Source organism: Alosa pseudoharengus, unplaced genomic scaffold (genome assembly GCF_046254945.1).
Source record: "Alosa pseudoharengus isolate Yale_2024_CS ecotype anadromous, Long Island Sound unplaced genomic scaffold, YU_APseudo_1.1 YU_APseudo_1.1_scf_21, whole genome shotgun sequence".
Taxonomy (NCBI): Eukaryota; Metazoa; Chordata; class Actinopteri; order Clupeiformes; family Clupeidae; genus Alosa; species Alosa pseudoharengus.
The window spans coordinates 4087708-4108754 of NW_027468674.1; the positions used below are offsets into that span (position 1 = coordinate 4087708).

The 21047-nt window shown below is 42.3% G+C and overlaps 1 protein-coding gene across 8 annotated transcripts in view; it reads left to right on the forward strand.

The window, feature by feature from the left end:
• LOC143137467 (protein NLRC3-like) overlaps window positions 1-21047 on the forward strand; it is a 103262-nt gene that overhangs the window by 9299 nt on the left and 72916 nt on the right. For all 8 annotated transcript variants that reach the window (XM_076297671.1, XM_076297665.1, XM_076297668.1 and 5 more), the window contains exons 2-5: window positions 9854-10009; window positions 10954-11002; window positions 17529-17615; window positions 18170-19966. In XM_076297671.1, the coding sequence (XP_076153786.1) occupies window positions 9877-10009; window positions 10954-11002; window positions 17529-17615; window positions 18170-19966 (2066 nt within the window). In that variant the 5' untranslated portion in view covers window positions 9854-9876. The remainder of the gene's footprint in view (window positions 1-9853; window positions 10010-10953; window positions 11003-17528; window positions 17616-18169; window positions 19967-21047) is intronic.

Sequence of the window (21047 nt, forward strand, 5' to 3'; positions counted from 1 at the left end):
AATAATAGTGTTTTGATATTGAATTTTATATTTATCATCGTGTATTTTATATTGTGTGTGTGAAAGCGGTTAACGTTAACGGCAGTGCTTTGTAACGTTACCTGACTCATCCTATGCTGTCATCACTGCTCAGTCGGGCTGATGCATGGACTGGTGCATGGTCTGCTCTTGGACCACCATATTCAGTTTATTAATTTGCCGTGAATTATTACACAAAATGTTCATTAAATGCACAAAGTATTCCTAGGTTAATGATTGATATGAATCATACAGTATGAAGGCTACAGTAGCCTAGCTAATGTTAACTAGCACTGCTAGCAGCATTAACATTACCAACCTCCCTGTTTAACTCACCACAACTTTGTAGGTCTTGTCCCTCATGCTGCTGACCCTTACAAAACCCACAAACTGACTCTCGGACACACAACAGTCAATAATGTGACCCGATTTAAAGTGGCTTTCACCCCTTTGGACACTCACTAAAACATAATATATTTCATACCTGTGTTGCAGCATGTAGGCTAATGTTACCTGCATTATGTAATGACATACAATGTCGGAAATGCTAAAGGTTAGCCTGTCGGCTAGTGCTAGCCTACCTGAAAAGTGTTTAAACTAACATTTACAGTGGTCTATTTGATAGTGTATTGGCCCTGACTAAGTTCGTGTGATGTATAAACCCCAATCCTTGTTGATACAAGTACTAATATTCGTCAAGAAAGTAGAGATGCACCGATATGGAATTTTAGGGCCGATAACGATAACCGATATTTATTGGTTTGTTGTGGCCGATACCGATACGATAACCGATAATATTACTCTTGAAAAAAAAATTGTGAAAAGTGATTTGGGGAAAGCATTTAATAAGCATAATTTTATTGTAGTAATTTTGCCTACCACCAAATGATGGACAGAACTCATAATAGTCCTCAATAGTACGGCAGTCAACAACATAACAGTAGCCTAGCCCTACAGTATGTGTGGCTCCTTTAAGTGAATCTGACGTCAGTGAATTGCGAGTGAGTGGCTAGAGTTTGAATCGTTTTCATTTAGGACTAAACGCTCATAAACGGCTCAGCTTGGAATAAGCTACAGTATAGCGACCAAATCGGAGTTTGTGAGGGAAACTTAGGTTTAGTTTCAACTGCGGGTAACGGAATAAAGCTGCAACTTCTCAGACTGTATCTTATGCCCGTCTACTACCACTAACGAGTTTGTTTATTTGTTTTCCCAACCAGCGCGGTGCAAACACACCAGCACAAGACGGCTCTAGATAGGGCTGAGCTCCGCTCTGTTAAGGTTAAATGGCGGATCATTCACGAGAGGATTTTGAGATGCACAGATTCCCAAATGAACGCATATCCACAGATTTTGTTAGAGTGGTGAAATACATTCACACCGCTGACATTATATTGAGGAAAAAGTATAGCCAACCAAGCTCAAGTAGTCTAGCTCAGTGTAGCCAGACGGACCTTAGTAGGTCTAAATTAGGACTTTAAAAAATATCGGCGCAAATTATCGGCCAGAATTCTGTTATCGGACCGATAATAATATTTTCATTTTTTCACTTATCGGCTAATAATATATCGGCCGCCGATATATCGTGCATCCCTACAAGAAAGTTTTTAATCACATTAAGATTTTCGCCATAGGCAGTAAAAAACTCTGCCATGTTTGTCAATATTTTTCCACTGAGAAAGTTTCAAACTATGACCATAACAGCCTTTCCACCAATCAGAGGCATCACTGTGGGATTGTGGGATTGTTCAGGATTGTGGGTAATGAAGTACTTATCCAAGAGATCGCGAATAAAATTCATTTATCTCAAAACAAGGTTAGTGCCCCACGAACTCTTGGTGTCTATAGGAGCATATACAATCGCTTAGTACAACCGTAGCTGGTTTTAAGTCTACCACGTGGAGTTAAGTTTTTATGGCTTACACCGCAATTGTCAATGGAGAAATTGCATTGAATTTTTACATCCGGCATCGGCTGTGGGCGGGACTGTGCAGCTCTATTACGACCATATAACTACATTCTGCCTGATACACAGTTATAGCCTACCCCGAGAGATGTAGTGCTAGGCGTGACATGACATGCAAGCCAGCCATCAACTTGACTGCAAGCAACGCGATACAACGCAACGTTTTGAAAGAACTTTTGTCAGATGCCCAGTGTCTTCTTTCTGTCAGTCTTGTTGCCCTGCTATTTTAAATAAGAAATATGATGCAATAGAAGGGCAAACTCTTATTTGGCTATTTGTCCAAAACTAACTTTGGCAGTATGATTGATGCTGGACTTGAACCAAAGATCCTTAGATCAAAGCTCGCTCCTCTAACCACTATGCTACAGCACAGCTACTGAAACCGTAATAATTTTTTACACCTAAAGCCTCGGTTGCTAGGTTATGATAAACAAACTCAAAGTTCGTAATTCTTGATTCTTCTTGCTTAGCCTACAAACTGACGGTTTTATGCGTTCACTAAACAAAGATTATGGAAATAAACACCACTTTTCCATCAAAAGCCTTGCTGTAAAAGGCATAGCCTTCCAACTTGTTAGATTTACGACCTACGTTCGCTAGCTCTGTGCCAGAATCTTTGCTGCCGACCCTGGTCGAGAGATGTGACGCAGGACGTCCCCTGATTGGCTAGTCAGTAGGCGATGCAATGTGTTGATTGGCTCTGCAGAAACTGTCAAGACAGTGCCAAAATTCACTGATTGGCTCTTCAGAAACAACGACAAAACACTGCCAAAATTCGTGTCTGTAAAAAAGTTTTGTAGCTTTGTAGATCCAGTGGACAAATGTTTTTCACAAGTGCACAAAATATTTCTGCAGGTACGCATTTTTTTCGCACACAGACAAATTAATTCCACAGTTACAAAACGGTTCTTCACAAGTGCACAAAATATTTCTGCAGGTACGCATTTTTTTTGCACACAGACAAATTAATTCCACAGTTACAAAACGGTTCTTCACAAGTGCACAAAATATTTCTGCAGGTACGCATTTTTTTTGCACACAGACAAATTAATTCCACAGTTACAAAACGGTTCTACACTTGTGCAAATCATATTGGGCATACAATCTTTATGTCGTTGTTCTGACTCCATAGTATTCATCACTCTGTGTAAACCTGTGTGCACAAATGATGAAACGATGTCATTTTTATGCTTCTTACGATGAAATTGTGAAGTATTTGGGGGGTTCATCATCTACAGGACATAATATTATTTCAGAGAATCCAGAGAAATCTTTGCAAACAAAGGAAGGAGCTGAAAAACATATTGGATGGTCGTGGTCTTTTGGACCTCAGATGGCACTGCAACACCAGACCTTCCACACCTGTCATTGTATGGGCTCAGGATAACCCCTGATAACCATTGTCTATGTGCACAGTTTGATACTCAATTCAAAAACTGCAGCCAAAATTTTAACAGCCAAAATTGTATTGAGACACGATACAGAAAACACCACCCTCTTATCTGGGCCTGCGCTTGTTTAAAATGGACTGAGGTAACATGGAAAAAGGTCCTGTGGGTATACCAATCAAAATCTGCCATTATTTTTGGAATTTATGGACTTATCTGGGCTAAAGAGGAGAGGGCCTATCCAAGTATCCAACCTTTCCAACTTGTTTTAGTGATCAGTTCCAAACCCAACATCTATGACGGTGTGGAGGAGCGTTAGTACCTACAGCATAGGCATATTGCACATTTGGCAAAGCACAATCAATTCTGAAAGATGTATACAGGTTTTGAGCAACATATACTGCCATCCAGGCAATGTCTATTCCAGGGAAGACCTTAAATATTTCAGGAAAACAATGGCAAAATAAATTCTGCACATATTTAAATAGTATTTATCCATAGAGGAAGAGTCCATGTGCTAAAATGACCTGTCTGCAGTCCAGATTTGTCAAATTAGCTGCATAATGGAATGAAAAACATGACTAAGAATACCCCATACTGTTGAGCAACTGAAATTGTGTATTGGCAGGGCTCTACAGTGCGCCCATTTCGCGAGTAAAAATGATGACGTGCGAGTGCAAAAAAATATTTAGGCGCACTGGTGCGAATGACTTCTAACCATGTCAATGTTTGTCTACAAAATACACCGCAACATCGAGAAACAGTACTGGTGCAAACCATAGAATCACGTCGCGAATGCAGCATAAAACTACACCTCCCATCAACGTTAGCAGTTTCGCGTTGGGACTCGATAGTAGTCGCTTCTATGAAATCCATGAGCGCGCAGAGAAAGCGGAAAGTTAGACTAGCCAGCCACGATGAAAAGATTGAAGAAATTAGTTCTTCCGCCTTCTATCCATCGAATTAATCGGATATAGGAGGAACAGGATAAGATTCTGAGAATGCAGTGAGAGAAGGAAAGGTAACCTAACATGCTTTTTAGCCCAGTTGACGTATTGGCTGCAATATGCAAAATAGCTGTAGCGAACAGGCATAAAAGTAGCTTCCCGTAATACTCCCATTTTATTCAAAGGTAGAACGCTACTGACAACTCCAGGCTTCCACGCATGCTTGTTTGTTTACACCGAATACAAGCTTAAGTGCAAAACGAGTGTAGGCCTAACGTTTGGCTACTGCCCCCATCAATGCAGATATTTCAAATAAAAAAATAAAAGTATAAAAATATATATATATCCTTGATTAGACTATGTTTTGTGGAAGATAAAATTGACTGTTTTAGTAGTAGTATTAGGCAGTATGCAGTCAGATAGGTCACATGGGCATATTTGGATTAGCTACAGGTGGATTCACAAATAAATAAATTAGCATACATTTGGCAGGATACTTGATATACAGGCTAAATGCAAATATGGCAATGTATTATATTATTTTACATTAACAAAATGTAGGAAAATAAAACAGACTGAAAATAAAGTAGGCACTGATCTTTAAAATCCTGTTTCCTGTAGCCTAAATGTTGTCAGTCATTCTTAATATTCGCAATTGGTGCACTGGCATGTTTAACTGTTAGCTGCAGTGTAATGTTAGATTAGGCCTATGTGTAAGTTAAAGGTCCAGTATGTAGGAAATAATGGAAAATAAACTGTAACCATTCCAAAAATGATCACCATATGTTGTCAGAGAGTAAGAAAACACGATAAATTGAAGTAATGGCTTATTTGACAACATTACTCTAACCCGTAAAACCCCTAAAACCCATGAAAAAAAATGAGTTACGGGGCGGAATCTCTTGGAATTTTCGTTTATGTTTTGAATGATTAATTCTAGAATAGTGTATTAATAATGGGCTAGCGCGTCCTCCTATTTGGGTTGCCAAATTAGCTAATTAAGGCCAACTGTCAACAGCTGTCAGTTGTAGTCATGAACGCCTACGAGAGGCAGGCACATTTCCAAAATTAAAGCAAGAAACAAATTAAGTGGACATCGGAGGAGCTTCCTGAGATGGTGACGTCTTCGTCAAACGAAGAATATCAAGTCTGACGCAGAGCTGGCCATATTTCTCCACAACAGGTAGCCTAGGCTAAACTTCATCTGCATCGCTAACTTCAGCTAAATATGTTACGTTGGTTAGAGAGGTATTTTTTGTTTTCACTGTTTCCGTAATGTGTAGCTGGGTCATGGTTGGAGAAACGTTAAAGCAGCTGGGTCAACTAACGTTAGCTAAGTCTTCATTACCTCTGGCAACCCAGAAGAGGCTCGCGTCTGGTAGTCTTGAGAACGTTCACCAGTGTTTTGGTTTTGGCCTACAGAACGTTCGGTAACAATCCTACAAATCGCACCTTTAAGTACAGAACTGACTGTGCTCCCAAATTTTTGTCTGTGCTCCTAAATTTTTTAACTTGGGGGCACAAGTGCTCCTGGAAAAAAATGTTAGTGTAGAGCCCTGATTGGAGAGTAATGGGACAACATTTCTTTTTCAAAACTCTAGTAAATACTCTCCTCAGTTCCTAAACATTTACAGAATTTTGTTAAATGAAGAGGTGAAGCAGTACAGTGGTAAACATGCTCCCGTCCCAACTTTTTTTTAAAACATGTTGCTGGCATCAAATTCAAAATAAACATATATTTTCCATGAAATAGTCCAAATTTTCATTTTCATTACATTAGATATGTTGTCTGTGTCCTTTTTGCTGCTAAATATGGGTTTACGAGACTTGTATATTATCACATTTAGTTTTTATTTGCCTTTTACGTCCCAACTTTTTCTGTTTTGGGGTTGTAGTTTTGGATAATTTTTTTATTTGTGGATATCAAAACACAAATGCAAGTCACTACACACACACAGGGGGGTGTTGGTGTGTGTGGAGAGGCGGTGTACGTGTGTGTGTGTGTGTGTGTGGAGGGGGGTGTTGTGTGTGTGGGAGAGGGGGTGTACGTGTGTGTGTGTGGAGGGGGGTGTTGTGTGTGTGTGGGAGAGGGGGTGTACGTGTGTGTGTGTGTGTGTGTGGAGGGGGGTGTTGTGTGTGTGTGGGAGAGGGGGTGGGTGTACCTGTGTGTGTGTGTGTGTGGAGGGGGGTGTTGGTGTGTGTGGGAGAGGGGATGTACCTGTGTGTGTGTGTGGTGTGTGTGCAGGGTGTCCGCGGGGTTGTAAAAGGTATTAAAAGGTAGTAAATGAAATTAGCCAAATTTAAGGCCATTTAAAAGTATTAAAAAGTAATAAACGTCATCTGATGATGTATTACATTTTCGAACCACTAACTATAAGGTTTTCCATTTGTGTTAAGTGCAGGCCTATCTCCTAAATTCATGTGAATTTATTTATATTATATTACTTATATGTGCGAGTAGGACCTGAGCGATATGTCAGTGTGCGTTCGCGGTAAAAACTTTTAGCGCCCCCTCAAACTGGATATACAGCTGGCTTGCTGCCAAACTTTTTTCCAAAAGTTTCGCTACTATTGACGAAGTCATGGGAAAATTAAATGTTTTGGACATTTGGTTAGAGCAGTGTTTTTCAACCTTTTTTGTGCCACGGCACACTTTTGACACTTAAAATGTCCCACGGCACACTAACATCCTGTGTGAACGTGTGACCTTTACATTATTCAAAGCTTGCTCAGGAGCTATAGGCCCTAGGCTTACTCCCTTGATGTAGTATGTGATGAGATCAAAGTCCCAATAGACTTGCTTAAAATTAGTTAAATATAACAACCTGTGTAGGTTTTTATAGGCTGTATTGTAATATGCTATCAATATATTATAATATAATATCTTTTAAGTCAATTTATCAATTATTTCCACAAAATTCCCCAGAAGTCATCATTTAAGGGGTTATTTTTCAAAATGTTCGTCACAGGAAGCATGCAGGCCCAAAAGTATTTTATCACATGGGGCCCACATTCTCCAGCAGCACCCAATCAATAATTAGTATTTTTGTAAAATGTGACCACCTATTTTTGAATGTGATACCTTGACTGGTAAAGTATATGAGACAGCAAGGGTGTGTGTGTGTGTGTACTGCGTATGGTCGTGGGCCTATTTGGAAGAAAGTCCAGTATAGGGCTGGGATAAACGATTATTTTTTAAACGATTAATCTAGCGATTATTTTTTCGATGCATCGATTAATCTAACGATTCATTTTTTCAGTCCGATTCGATTTTGATTTCGATTCGATTCGATTATCTCCCCATTAATTCACTAATAGCAACTTATACATGTTTATTTACATATCTGAATGAAAAAACATGAATTATTTAACATTGCAATATATGTTTATTGCTCTTAAGATTCCAAAATAAAAGACTTAAGTGCAAGTAACTACAAGTGCAAAGTAATGCATTCTTAGTCAGAGGTAGCATTTAAAGTTCAGTAGGCTAGTGTAGGCTATGTCTAATTGAGTGCCTGTCATTTTAAGACGTTCGTGTGGGAATCCTTGCAATTAACATTAACACAGTTAAAAGGCTGCTGATGTGTGGATGCAATTCAAACCGTAGTTTGTTCAAATAACAGTTCGTACTTCTCCTTTGGACAAGCACTTTTGAGTCTTGGAAAACACTTTTCCATTTCCATCGGGATTTTGCAAACAGAGTCAATAAAATGAGCCCTGGCCTGCATGAGTAATACAAGCAGCTGCAAGTAAGCATGCTAAACTTGACATCCAAACAGTATTCTAATGTTAGCTTTGAGATAGGGCTTCTGCTTGATTGCATACTGTAACTTAACTTCGTTTAGTCTCCTCAATGTACTATGTTGTGATAAGACCTTAGCAGAGTTTACTTTAACTTTAATGCAGCGGTTTTGAACAAATTTGCGCAGCATGGTCACGATGCTAAGCGGTTTTAATAGCAATTTAGCCCACTGTGTTCTATGCAGTGCTTCTATGTGGCAACAACAATCCTTCAACAATCGTGAATATTTTGTTAAATGCACATGCAGAGGAGGAGCAGCGGGCTCGTTACGAGAGAGAGCGGGCGGGGCGAGGAAAGGCTGTGTGAGTAATAGGGCGTGGGATCCGCGTTGCATTGTGGGACGTGGCGGCCATGTTGATGGCTACGCGAACGTTAAAATAACTCTGACATAACGTTGTTGAATGAAGAGACGTAGCTAGAAGTAGAGTTGAGAAAGAATAGATAGAAAAATAGATAGAAGAAATATGTTAAAATCCCGAAAAGGATCTGGAATAATCCCGAAAAGGATCTGGAATTTACCGGGACGCATTCAATAGAGAAGCCAGGTACCGGTATGTTGACAAAATCAGCATTATTAACGGCTGAGAGGGAGTACATTACGCAGTAGTCATAGGCAGTAGTCTGAGTAGCGGTAAAGGAGGCAATCAACATGGCGGAGTAATTACGTCATGACGCCCACACCCTATAAGCTCAATGAAATTATGTTATCTTATCTTTAATTTAAATAGCAGGCCTACAACATAGAACATCAATGTGTGGTGGCCGGTTTTGATTTCATGGTGCCCAGCCACAGATTAGTCAACGTATGGAAAACACTGAAGGTGTAAAATTGAAAAGATTTAGCAGCACACGTTATGCTTGACGAATCGACGCTCACATTTTGCGTCGGCGTATTTTTTGCGTCGACGTCATCGATTACGTCGACGCGTTGTCCCAGCCCTAGTCCAGTAAACCTTTTCTGATTTTCATTTGTCATTTTGTCTTGATTGAGATAGAATGATAGTGAAATAAAGAGTGTAGTGCTGAAGAAGTGGTGTGTGCTCTTCCTACACATAACAATGAAATAACTTTTTATCTTGGGTTAGGATTAAATAACAAATAATTGTGTATAGGCCAGTGTTTTTATTGAAGCAAAAAAGGAACAAAGTATCCAGTAACTTTATACTTGATTTGAATTGTAAGCATTGCTACTCTTTAACAAAATGACAGTAATCCGTTACTTTATAATTAGTTACCCCCAACACTGAATCTCGAAAGGTTGCCGCTAGTTGCAGCTCGAAGTCGTGTTGGTATTAAAAAATATTGTGAAGGTATTAAAAAAGGTATTAAATTCAATTTAAGAATTTCTGTATATACCCTGGTGTGGAGTGGGGGGGGGGGTAATAATGAGGTGTGTGGGGGAGGGGGTGTACCTGTATGTGTGTGTGGGTGAGGGGTGTTTATATAAAATAAAAATGTATCTGTGTGTGTGTGTGGAGGGGGGTGTTGGTGTGTGTTGGAGAGGGGGGTGTACCTGTGTGTGTGGGTTTGGGGTGGTGTACCTGTTCGTGTGTGTGTGTGTGTGGGGGGGGGGGGGGGTTGTTGTGTGTGTGGGAGTAATAATGAGGTGTGTGGGGAGGGGGTGTACCTGTGTGGAGGGGAGGGGGGTGTACCTGTGTGTGTGTGTGTATGTGTTTATCTGAATCTGCCTCTTTGAGATCTTGCTTTAATGAATCTTGATTGTGTTGTTCAGGGTCTGTGTGAGCTAAGAGAAAGATGGAGAATAAAATCACGAGTAAAGTGAAATGGAAGGAGCATGATGCTGGTGAGGAGGAGGAGGAGGAAGATCAAGCAGGACCTTCTTCTCAACTCACTCAGAAGGAGAAGAAGCTCCAGACATCCATGTCTCGTAAGTGTACATTTACTTTGATTTGCTTACTTACCACACAGCCTTACACTTTTAGAGTTTTGCTTGATCTGACTTTGCAAAGGTTGTTGATCTCAGGATCATTTATATTATTATTACCTACAGTATGTGTATAGTTGAACCTGTTACATCTGGTCACTAGTGGATCAGCTGACCTTCATCCCTTCCATGCTCCTGAAGAAGCGTGTTGAGTTCAGGTACAAGTAGTTTATGGTCATGTACTCATAAAAGGAATGATAAGTAATGAAATTCCTTGTGCTAACAGCTAACTAGTGTGTGTGTGGGGGGAGGGGTGTATTGGTGTGTGTGTGGGGGAGTAATAATGAGGTTTTGTGTGTATGGGTGGGGGTGGGTACCTGTTGTGCCTCAGTAGTGAATGTGCAGGTCAGAACTTACAGACGACAAACATTGAGTACACACACAGAACAGGCAGCTAGAGGATCACAAGCAGCAATTAGCTACACAGAACAGACAACTAGAGGATCACAAGCAGCAATTAGCTACACAGAACAGACAACCAGAGCATCACAAGCAGCAATTAGCTACCCAGAACAGACAACTAGAGGATCACACGCAGCAATTAGCTACACAGAACAGACAATTAGAGGATCACAAGCAGCAATTAGCTACACAGAACAGACAACTAGAGCATCACAAGCAGCAATTAGCTACACAGAACAGACAACTAAAGGATCACAAGCAGCAATTAGCTACACAGAACAGACAACTAAAGGATCACAAGCAGCAATTAGCTACATTTCACAAAAGTGTGTTGGATTGGAACCATGCACCTTTAACAGTGCCCTCCACAACGCTCTAACGTTTGGACTAGTTAGATACAGAATACTGTATCAACTTTTATTTCTGTGTGTGTGTGTGTGTGTATGTGTGTGTGTGTCTGTGTGTGTGTATATGTGTGTTTACAGACGTGATGGACTCTGATCCAGACGTAGAGAAGAAGAGGAGCAGAGACAGGTCAGTCGCTATGGAGATATGGCAAAATGTGTTTAGTTTGGAAGTATGTGCCAAAACAACAGAGTTAAACAGTTAAGCAGTAACTCACTACCTCATTAGCTGTCTGATATAAGACTGATGGAATACCTATAAGATATGGCCAGGGGTGTGGTGGAGGCTAAACGCAAGTTAACACAGTTTATCCACCTCTGAAGTGGATAAACTTTATTTCAGAAATAAAGTTTATCCACCTCTTCTTAGAGTTGATCCACCTTACAAACGAGTTTATTCACCAATTTCAACTTTTAACATTCAAAAATCACACTGAATTATCAACATTCACAATATGTACACTCATCAACACTCTAGGAACCACTGGTATTGTTATAAACATTGGACAATAGCCTCCACCATCATCAAACATGTTCTAACATATTCATACACATTTTTAAAAATCCAATACCACATGGCACTATTGTTGGAGTGGAGGTTTGGATGTGACTATAAGACACTAGTGTTGGAGTGGAGGTTTGGATGTGACTATTACATTACATTACATTACATTACATTTGGCTGACGCATTTTTAGCCAAAGCGACTAACAACATGGTAAACAGTTTAAGTTTTTAGAGCAATTCTCAACAATATTAGGACAATTTAAAAAAACATTAGAGTACAGTAATAATAAGTGCAACAGTGAGTGCTGTTTTTAACAGTTACGTGTCAGTTTAAGACGGCTGGTGAGTGCTAGGATCAGCAAGACTTGTTGTAAGTGTTGCTATGAGAGGAGATGTTCTCTAAAGAGCTGGGTCTTCAGGAGTTTTTTGAAAATGGAGAGGGATGTCCCTGCCCTTGTAGAAACTGGCAGTGTGTTCCACCAACGCGGAACAACAGATGAGAAAAGTTTGGATTGGCCTGAGCGTACCGGAGGTAGAGCTAGACGTCGTTCGTCTGAGGAGCGCAGCGGTCTGGAGGTAGCGTATGTCTGTATGAAGGCATTCAAGTAGGTGGGAGCAGAACCGGAGACTGCTTTGTAGGCAAGCGTTAGAGCCTTGAATTTGATTCGGGCCGCCATAGGTAGCCAATGTAGCTGGATGAGTAGCGGGGTAACATGTGCCCTCTTGGGTTGGTTGTAGACCAGGCGCGCCGCCGCGTTCTGGATCATCTGAAGTGGTTTCACTGCGCAGGCTGGGAGACCTGTCAGGAGGGCGTTGCAGTAGTCGAGTCGTGAGATGACTATTGCCTGAACCAGGAGTTGAGTGGCATCTTGAGTTAAGTAAGTCCTGATTTTCCGTATATTGTAGAGTGCGAAACGGCATGACCGGGCGACTGAGGCAACATGATCTGAGAAGTTTAGTTGGTTGTCGAGAACAACTCCTAGATTTCTTGCAGTCCTGGTAGGTGAAACAGACAGAGAGTCAAATTTGATGTTGATGTCGTGGTGTATGGTCGGTTTAGCTGGGAGGACCAGCAGTTCAGTCTTTGAGAGGTTCAGCTGGAGGTGGTGTGCCTTCATCCATGTAGCTATGTCTGAGAGGCAATCCGAGATCCGTGCTGAAACCAAGGGGTCATCAGGTGGAAAGGACAGATAGAGCTGTGTGTCGTCTGCATAGCAGTGGTATGAGAAGCCATGCGAACGGATAATCTGTCCCAAGGAGGTGGTGTAGATAGCAAAGAGAAGGGGGCCCAGTACTGAGCCCTGGGGGACCCCTGTGGTGAGATGGTGAGGTGCAGATAGCTGACCAAGCCATGATACGTTAAACGAGCGTCCTGTGAGGTAGGATTCAAACCAGGAGAGAGCAGAACCGGAGATTCCCATGTTAGCGAGTATAGAGAGAAGGATGCGGTGAGGCAGCCGATAAGTCAAGCAGAATGAGTACTGATGACCGAGAGGTCGCCCTGGCTTCTTTTAAGGCTTCTGTTACAGACAGCAGAGCCGTTTCGGTAGAGTGGCCGCTTTTGAACCCAGACTGATTTGGATCCAGAAGGTTGTTCTGTGAAAGGAAGTCAGAGACCTGTTTGGAGACTGCTCGTTCAATGCCTTTGGATAGGAAAGGCAGGAGTGAGACAGGGCGGTAGTTCTCGACTTGAGCAGGGTTGAGAGAAGCTTTCTTAAGTAACGGTGTTACCCGGGCCATTTTGAACGCTGTTGGAAATGTGCCGGAGGTTAGCGAGGCATTGATCACGTGTGTGATAGCTGGTGCGATGGTCGGGCTGATGGCCTGAAGTAGGCTCGTAGGTATAGGGTCCAGCGAGCATGTGGTAGGACGGCTGCATGTCAGGAGTCTAGATACTTCATTCTCGGAGAGAGGCGTGAATGCTGAAAAAGATGATCTAGCAGTCCCTAGAGGTTGTAGGAGTGCGGTTTCTGAGTCCGATGCGTTGAGTGGGCATGTAGAGAATTGACTGCTGATTGCCGCCACTTTGTTTGTAAAAAATGAGGCGAGGGTATCTGCAGTAAGGCTGGATGGAGGAGGAGGCGTCTGAGGGTTGAGTAGCAATTTGAAGGTTGAAAAAAGTTTTTGAGTGTCTGTAGCGCTGTTGATTTTGTCATTGTAGAAAGTCGTCTTAGCAGCAGTGATGCTGGCTGAGAAGGAGGTCAGGAGTGTCTGGTAGTTTTTGAGGTCATCAGTTAGTTTGGATTTGTGCCATTTCCTCTCCGCGGCTCTGAGTTTGGTGCGCTGCGATCGGAGGGTATCATTTAGCCATGGATGAGAGTGTTTGGATCGAGCTGGCCTTGTTGTAAGAGGGCACAGCTCGTCTAGACACGAGCTCAGTGTGGAGCAGAGCGAGTCTGTGGCCTCATTAACCTCCAGAGAGGAGAAGGTGTTGAGTGGAGGTAGACCGGAGGCAACCACAGAGGAAAAGTGCGTTGGAGACAGGTTCCGGATGTTGCGGCGGAACGTGACCATCGGCTTAGGAGCCGGAGGCTGTTCTGTCAGGCTGACGTTGAACTGGATGAAGAAGTGGTCAGAAAGATGGAGAGGCGTCACCTTGAGGGTGTCTGTGCTGCAGTTCCGAGTGAAGATCAAGTCAAGCTCTTTGCCAGCTTTATGTGTCGGTGGGCTTTGAACCAGTTTGAGGTCAAAGGAGTGGATCAGGGCCAAAAAGTCCGCTGAGCCTGGGGCATCTAAGTGGATGTTGATATCGCCGAGAAGAAGAAGCGGACAGTCATGCTCAGGGATGGAGGACAGCAGAGTGTCAAGTTCATCCAAAAAGTCGCCTAGTTGGCCTGGAGGGCGGTAGATGACCAGCACGTAGAGTTTTGCTGGGGCGATCACTGTAATGGCATGGAATTCGAATGAGACATATTTGTTTGAAGGCAGTAGCGGGGTGAATTTCCATTTGTTGGAGATCAGCAGGCCCGTCCCACCTCCTCGTCCAGATGGACGAGGGGTGTGGGATAGTGTAAGGTTAGTGGAGAGTGCAGCCGGGGTGGCTGTGTTCTCTGGTTTGATCCAAGTCTCAGTGAGAGCAAGGAGTTCCAACGAAAGGTGGTTGGCATAGCCAGCTATGAAGTCCGTTTTGTTGACTGCGGATTGACAGTTCCACAAGCCCATGGAGAAGGAGGTTTCTGTAGGTGAGGACCGTTTAAGTTGCTGTAGGTTAAAGCGATTTCTGCCCCTTTTGGCATGATGCCGTTTCCTGCGATGGCCGGTGATAACAGATATGGTGGAATGGCACATTTTTGCCTTTGTCGGCGCCTGTGCTCGGTGAACTTGCACAGGTAAACTTGCTTGTCTTGACCGCGTCCGTCTTAAACGAGGACGCCTGAAACGAGGGCTGACGCTTACGCTGACGCTTCAGCTACAGCCTCTATTGTTATGCTGACAGGAATTGCCTGTAGCTGTCCTTGTGTCTCACTAATGATGAATCAGCGTAGACCGCCCTCTGACGTTCGCACAGCTTAGATTGTTCAAAAGGGTGTTAATTACTGTCAACTGAAAGTCCGCTCGCTCACACCGACCGAAACTCGCAGTTTCAAGTAGCCTCCTCCCTCAGCTGTTTCCAAACGCCCAGAGTCCAATTGTAAACAATTGGAGAGGATTGGCCAGTAGTAGCCTATGTGTTCTTCCTTTCTCTCTCCCAACTCACTGCAGTTGTTGTCTGATTACCTGAGAGGTGCTCCGATATTATAAGGAGCTAGTCACGTCTGATCCCGCCCTCTGACGTTCGCACTATAAAACACTAGTGTTGGAGTGGAGGTTTGGATGTGACTATAAGACACTAGTGTTGGAGTGGAGGTTTGGATGTGACTATAAGACACTAGTGTTGGAGTGGAGGTTTGGATGTGACTATAAGACACTAGTGTTGGAATTTTGTCTGAAGTTTTCATTTTGCATCTCTTTTTGATGATATGCATCATTTTTTCTTTTATTATAAATTGCATAATGTTATATCCAGTGTTTGATATGAAATAGTGTACCATGCACACTTGTACAGTATTTTATACCCAGTCTTTTCCCACTCCTGTCTCCTCTCCTCCTCTCCTCTTCTCTTCCTCTCTGTAAGTTGGTTAGTGGTTGGTTAGTTGGGTTGTATACTGTTGTTGTTTGGGTGGTTGCTGGAGTGGGTGACTTTAAGGTAGATTATAAAATATGAAGTAGATGGTCTGTACCATGGGTCCATGGGTAGATGGTCTGGGCTATGGGTCCATGGGTAGATGGTCTGGGCTATGGGTCCATGAGTAGATGGGTAGATGGTCTATAATATGGGTCCATGGGTAGATGGTCTGGGCTATGGGTCCATGGTAGATGGTCTGGGCTATGGGTCCATGGGTAGATGGATAATCATAATAATAATAATGACAATTTAGTCTCTCCATTTGTTTACAGTTCAGTTCAGAGTCTGCATTTTGTCCTTTTCAAGTAGGCTAGGCTTATTTATCTATCGCTATTTTACGTCTTTTCACCTATAGATATAGAAAGCTAGATACAGCATTGTCCGTCGAATTCTATTACGTAAGTGGCATAGGCTATACGGCCGTCATATTGACAGTGAGTGGTTAAACAAGCAGCATTGTTTAAGCAAAGCTGGTGGTCTGTTCCCCCCCATTTCTGAGCGTGCTGTTGCTGCAGGATGCTCCATAGCCTACATGTAGCTTCCCTCATAACTCATTGCAGGATAGCGAGAGATATTAACCCACTTTGTGTTGGTTTCTTATGTTACTGTGGATGTGGTGCTGAAGGAAGGCCTGAAATGAAATACCACTCACCACACACTCCCTCTAGTAGAGTCTTAAAATCTCTTAGAAACATCCTCTGTCACCTGTACCCCCATTCTCTCTCTCTCTCACACACACGCGCACGCACACACACACACATAACATAACATAACACAGTTAGTGATGTCACGCATGAAACAATGCTGCAGAAACACGAAAATATGACTTTGAGATTAGTAGGCTATCATTTAGCTTTAGAAACACCCTCTGTCACCTGTACCCTCATTCTCTCTTTCTCTCTCTCTCACACTCACATACACACACACACAAACACACACATACACACACACACACACACACAGCATTGTTTCATGTGCTATACTGCAGTGTGTGAGTGTGTGTGTGTGAATATACTGGTGTGTGTGTATGTGTGTGTGTGAATATACTGCAGTGTGTGTGTGTGTGTAGTGATCAGTTTGTTATTTCTGAGGGAGATGTGGCGCGGTGCGCTCACGTCAGCTAGATCGTTAAGTGTAAGGTGCCAATCTTTTTCTAGTTTTGCCGTTACGACAATATCAAACATGTTTGATATTATCGCAAGTTTTTCTAGTCGTGGTTCATGCAAATAGTGAACTATAAAAACCAATAGTGACCTCTCTCCAACACCAAACAGGAAGGGACAAAGTAGGCGACAGCTGTAGCAAGAGACCTGGTGAAACCCATGAATATGATAATTTGTTATTTTGTTTCTTATTCATCATTAGTCGGCTCTTCCACGTGACAACAACTCTATATCGGTTAGGGATGTCACGCATGAAACAATGCTGCAGAAACACGAAAATATGACTGAGTTTAGTAGGCTATCATTTCAGTTCCTGTTGATATCTATTGCACAATGAGTAATAATTTAAAGGAATCTAGTTGCAGTCTTGTAAATAGTGACCCTGTAACCTCTCTAGTCATTACAAAATCATAGTCTGTGACTTAAAACTCTATTACTTGTCTTAAGATTTGAGAGGGTCTGAGACTGTAGGCTAGTCTTTCCAAAATATTTTCCAAATCTATGCAAATCTTTCCAAAGTCTGTCAGTGTAAGGAGGGCTTTAGAAACACCCTCTGTCACCTGTACCCCCATTCTCTCTCTCTCTCTCTATCTCTCTCTCACACACACACACACACACACACACACACACATTTATATGTGTGTGTGTGTGTGTGTATATACTGCAGTGTGTGTCTGTGTGAGAATATACTGCTGTGTGTGTGTGTGTGTGAATATACTTCAGTGTGTGTATGGTGTGTGTGTGTGTGTGTGTGTGTGTGTAGTGATCAGTTTGTTCTTTCTGAGGGAGATGTGAGAACTCACCTTTTAGTTGTGTTAACAGTGTCCAGCAGGGGGCGTCAGGCACAGAGTCCAAGAGGGCAGACGAGACACGGGTCAGAGGTCAGAGGGACTCTGCTGTAGAACACAGGTGAGGTCAGAGGTCAGAGGGACTCTGCTGTAGAACACAGGTGAGGTCATGGATCAGGACATTCTGTCCGGCAGTCACCAAAACCCTCTACAAAACACCTCTGCTCACTCAGATTTAATTATGTTTATTTCAGAAACCCACTAGAACTTTATATTCCTCTGGTTTGATTTTTCATGTAACTGTAACTTAATGATATTTATTCTGTTTAAGTGTTATGTGTAAAGGAAGCCCTATGTCTTAATAATGAGCTTATGAGTCAAATAGACTCTACTGTCTGCCAGCCCCATGCAAACCATTTCTCCATGTCTGTCAGTGTGTGTTATAGCATACAAACTCCCTGCATGTTTACATTATGTTCCTATTGAGAAAGTTACATTACGCTATGAGCTGTAGTCCTTTTAACATTACATTACTTTAATCCTTTTTAATAGTTAACACTTATATAACATACATAAATTCATATACATTCTGAATCTTGCAGGACTATTGTAGGAGTATTGTGGTGATATGTTGTTAACAACAGATGTGTATTTGTGATTCCGTCATTGATCCAGATGGACACCAGAGGAGGCAGAGGTCCATGAGAAATTCAGATCCACATTGAAGAGCACGTTTCAGCATCTGGTTGAGGGAATACCTAATCTGGGAGAATCCAGACTCCTCCATGAGATCTACACAGATCTCTACATCACAAAGGGAGGAGGAGGGGTCAATGATGAACATGAGGTCAGACAGATAGAGAAAGCATCCTGGAGAGAAGCAGCACGAGGCAGACCAATCGAATGCAGTAACATCTTTAAACCCTTATCTGGACAACACATACCCATCAGAACAGTGCTGACAAAGGGAGTGGCTGGCATTGGGAAAACAGTCTCTGTGCAGAAGTTCATATTGGACTGGACTGAAGGAAGAAACAATCAGGATGTCCACTTCATATTTCCTCTTCCTTTCCGAGAGCTGAACTTGATGAAGAACAAGAAACTCAGTCTGGTGGAGCTTCTTCAGCACTTCTTCCCAGAGATAAAAGATTCAAAAATCTTCACCAGTTCAAAGCACAGAATCATGTTCATCTTTGATGGTCTGGATGAGTGTCGACTTCCTCTAGATTTCCGTTCCGGGGAGAAATGTTGTGATGCGACAGAGCCAGTCTTAGTTAACGTGCTGCTGACAAACCTCATCAAGAGGAATCTGCTTCCCTCTGCTCTCATCTGGATCACCACCCGACCAGCAGCAGCCAGTCAGATCCCTCATAAGCGTGTGGACCAGGTGACAGAAATAAGGGGATTCAATGACCCACAGAAAGAGGAGTACTTCAGGAAGAGAATCGGTGATGAGAACCTCGCCAACAGAACCATCACACACCTAAAGTCATCCAGGACTCTCTACATCATGTGCCACATTCCAGTCTTCTGCTGGATTTCAGCCACTGTGGTAGAGAGAACATCATTTGAATCAGAAAAAGTAGAAATGCCAAGAACTCTCACTCAAATGTACACTCACTTCCTGATCATTCAGACTAATATCAGAAAAGAAAAATACACAGAAAGAAAAGAGAAAGATGAAGAGATGATTTTCAAACTGGGGAAACTGGCTTTCCAACAGCTGGAGGAAGGCAATCTGATCTTCTATGAGGAAGACCTGAGGGAATGTGGCATTGATGTCACAGAAGCATCAGTGTACTCAGGAGTGTGTACTCAGATCTTCAGAGAGGAGTCTGGGCTGTACCAGGGGAAAGTGTTCAGCTTTGTGCATCTGAGCATCCAGGAGTTTCTTGCAGCTTTATATTTGTTCATCTGCTTCAGAAGCATAGAGAGAAGCATGTCTGACCAACAGCAAACCTCTCAGCTCTCTGCCCTATTCAGAGCTGTGACATTGCATGACCTACTCAAGACTGCAGTGGACCTGGCCTTACAGAGTGAGAATGGACACCTGGACCTTTTCCTCCGCTTCCTTTTGGGCCTGTCACTGGAGTCCAATCAGAATCTCTTAATGCACCTACTGCCACAGACAAGAAGTCAATCACAGAGCTCAGAACAAACCGTCCAGTATGTCAAACAGAAGATCAGAGATCAAAATAATTCAGACAACCTGTTCTACTGTCTGAATGAGCTGAATCGTCATGCTGTAGTGGAGGTGATTGACAAGAGCTCAGGAACTCTGTATGTAGACACGCTCGTACCAGGAGAGTGGAAGACTATGAGCCTTGAGTTTAAGATGTCAGAAGAGCAGCTGAATGAGCTTGACCTGCAGAAGTACATAAAGACACCAGAGACTGATCAGACTGAACTCCTCAGTCCAGATGAAGTTCTTCAGAGGCTGGTTCCAGTGGTCACAGCATCCACATCAGCCAAGTGAGTAAAACAGAAAGAGACTGAGTTAATATGTTGTGCAATATTACTGCCATATTTAGTGTATGTTGTGCAATATTACTGCCATATTTACTGCATGTCTCATATAAGTCACATCAGCTATGTGAGTAAAACAGAAAGGGAAAGAGTTAATATGTTGTGCAATATTACTGCCATATTGAGTGTAATTTGTAATTCATTATGAAGGTCAGAAAGGAAGTTAATTTGTTCTTCAGATGCTGGTTCCGGTGGTCACATCAGCACTGTAAACCTGTAATCTGGGACATTGTGTGTGCAGGACACCCTATGATCAGGGCCACCACAATGAATATCCTGTAATCCCAAATGCCACTCTAGTAATGAGCTTAGATTTTTAGTTTGGATTTAGTTTTGTTTTGCGATGTTTGATGTTGAGATTTGCAGCAGTAAAGATAATGCAAGTGTGAAAATCTAGTAGGTTCTCAAACCCATGAAACAGTGAAGTGAGAAAGCAGATTGTATCCAGTCGTTTTGTTCTCTGTGAAGCTACAGTCTAATCTCCACTCTCCAAAGACTCATCAGTAGTATCACTAACAGAAAACCGTTACAGGAAGCCCTGCATTTCTGTGGCCCTTTTCTTAGTGAACATGTAGACCACCCACCCACCTATATGTCTGACCCCCCCAGAGTATTTGTTCCTGCCATTAAAAGGCTCGTTGTATGAGACCATAGTCCTGCACAACAGAGAGTTAAACAAGGTTGGATATATTTCTGTGATATTGTGATATGTGGCTTATTGCTGTGGATACAGTTAAATAGTTTTTGATTACATTTAGTTAACATCCTCCTTAAAGTTGTAATATCTACAGTATGTTGAATTTAGTTGGCAAATAATTTTTGATCGAAATCAATATTGAATTGAATTCAATCGTGCCATTTTCTGATTCGTGCACCCCTAATATCTACAGTATGTTGAATTTATTACCCACTCTCCATATCTATATGCCCTGCCTATTAAACTCACATGTAGAACATATGAGGTAGCATCTCACTCTCCATATCTATATGCCCTGCCTATTAAACTCACATGTAGAACATATGAGGT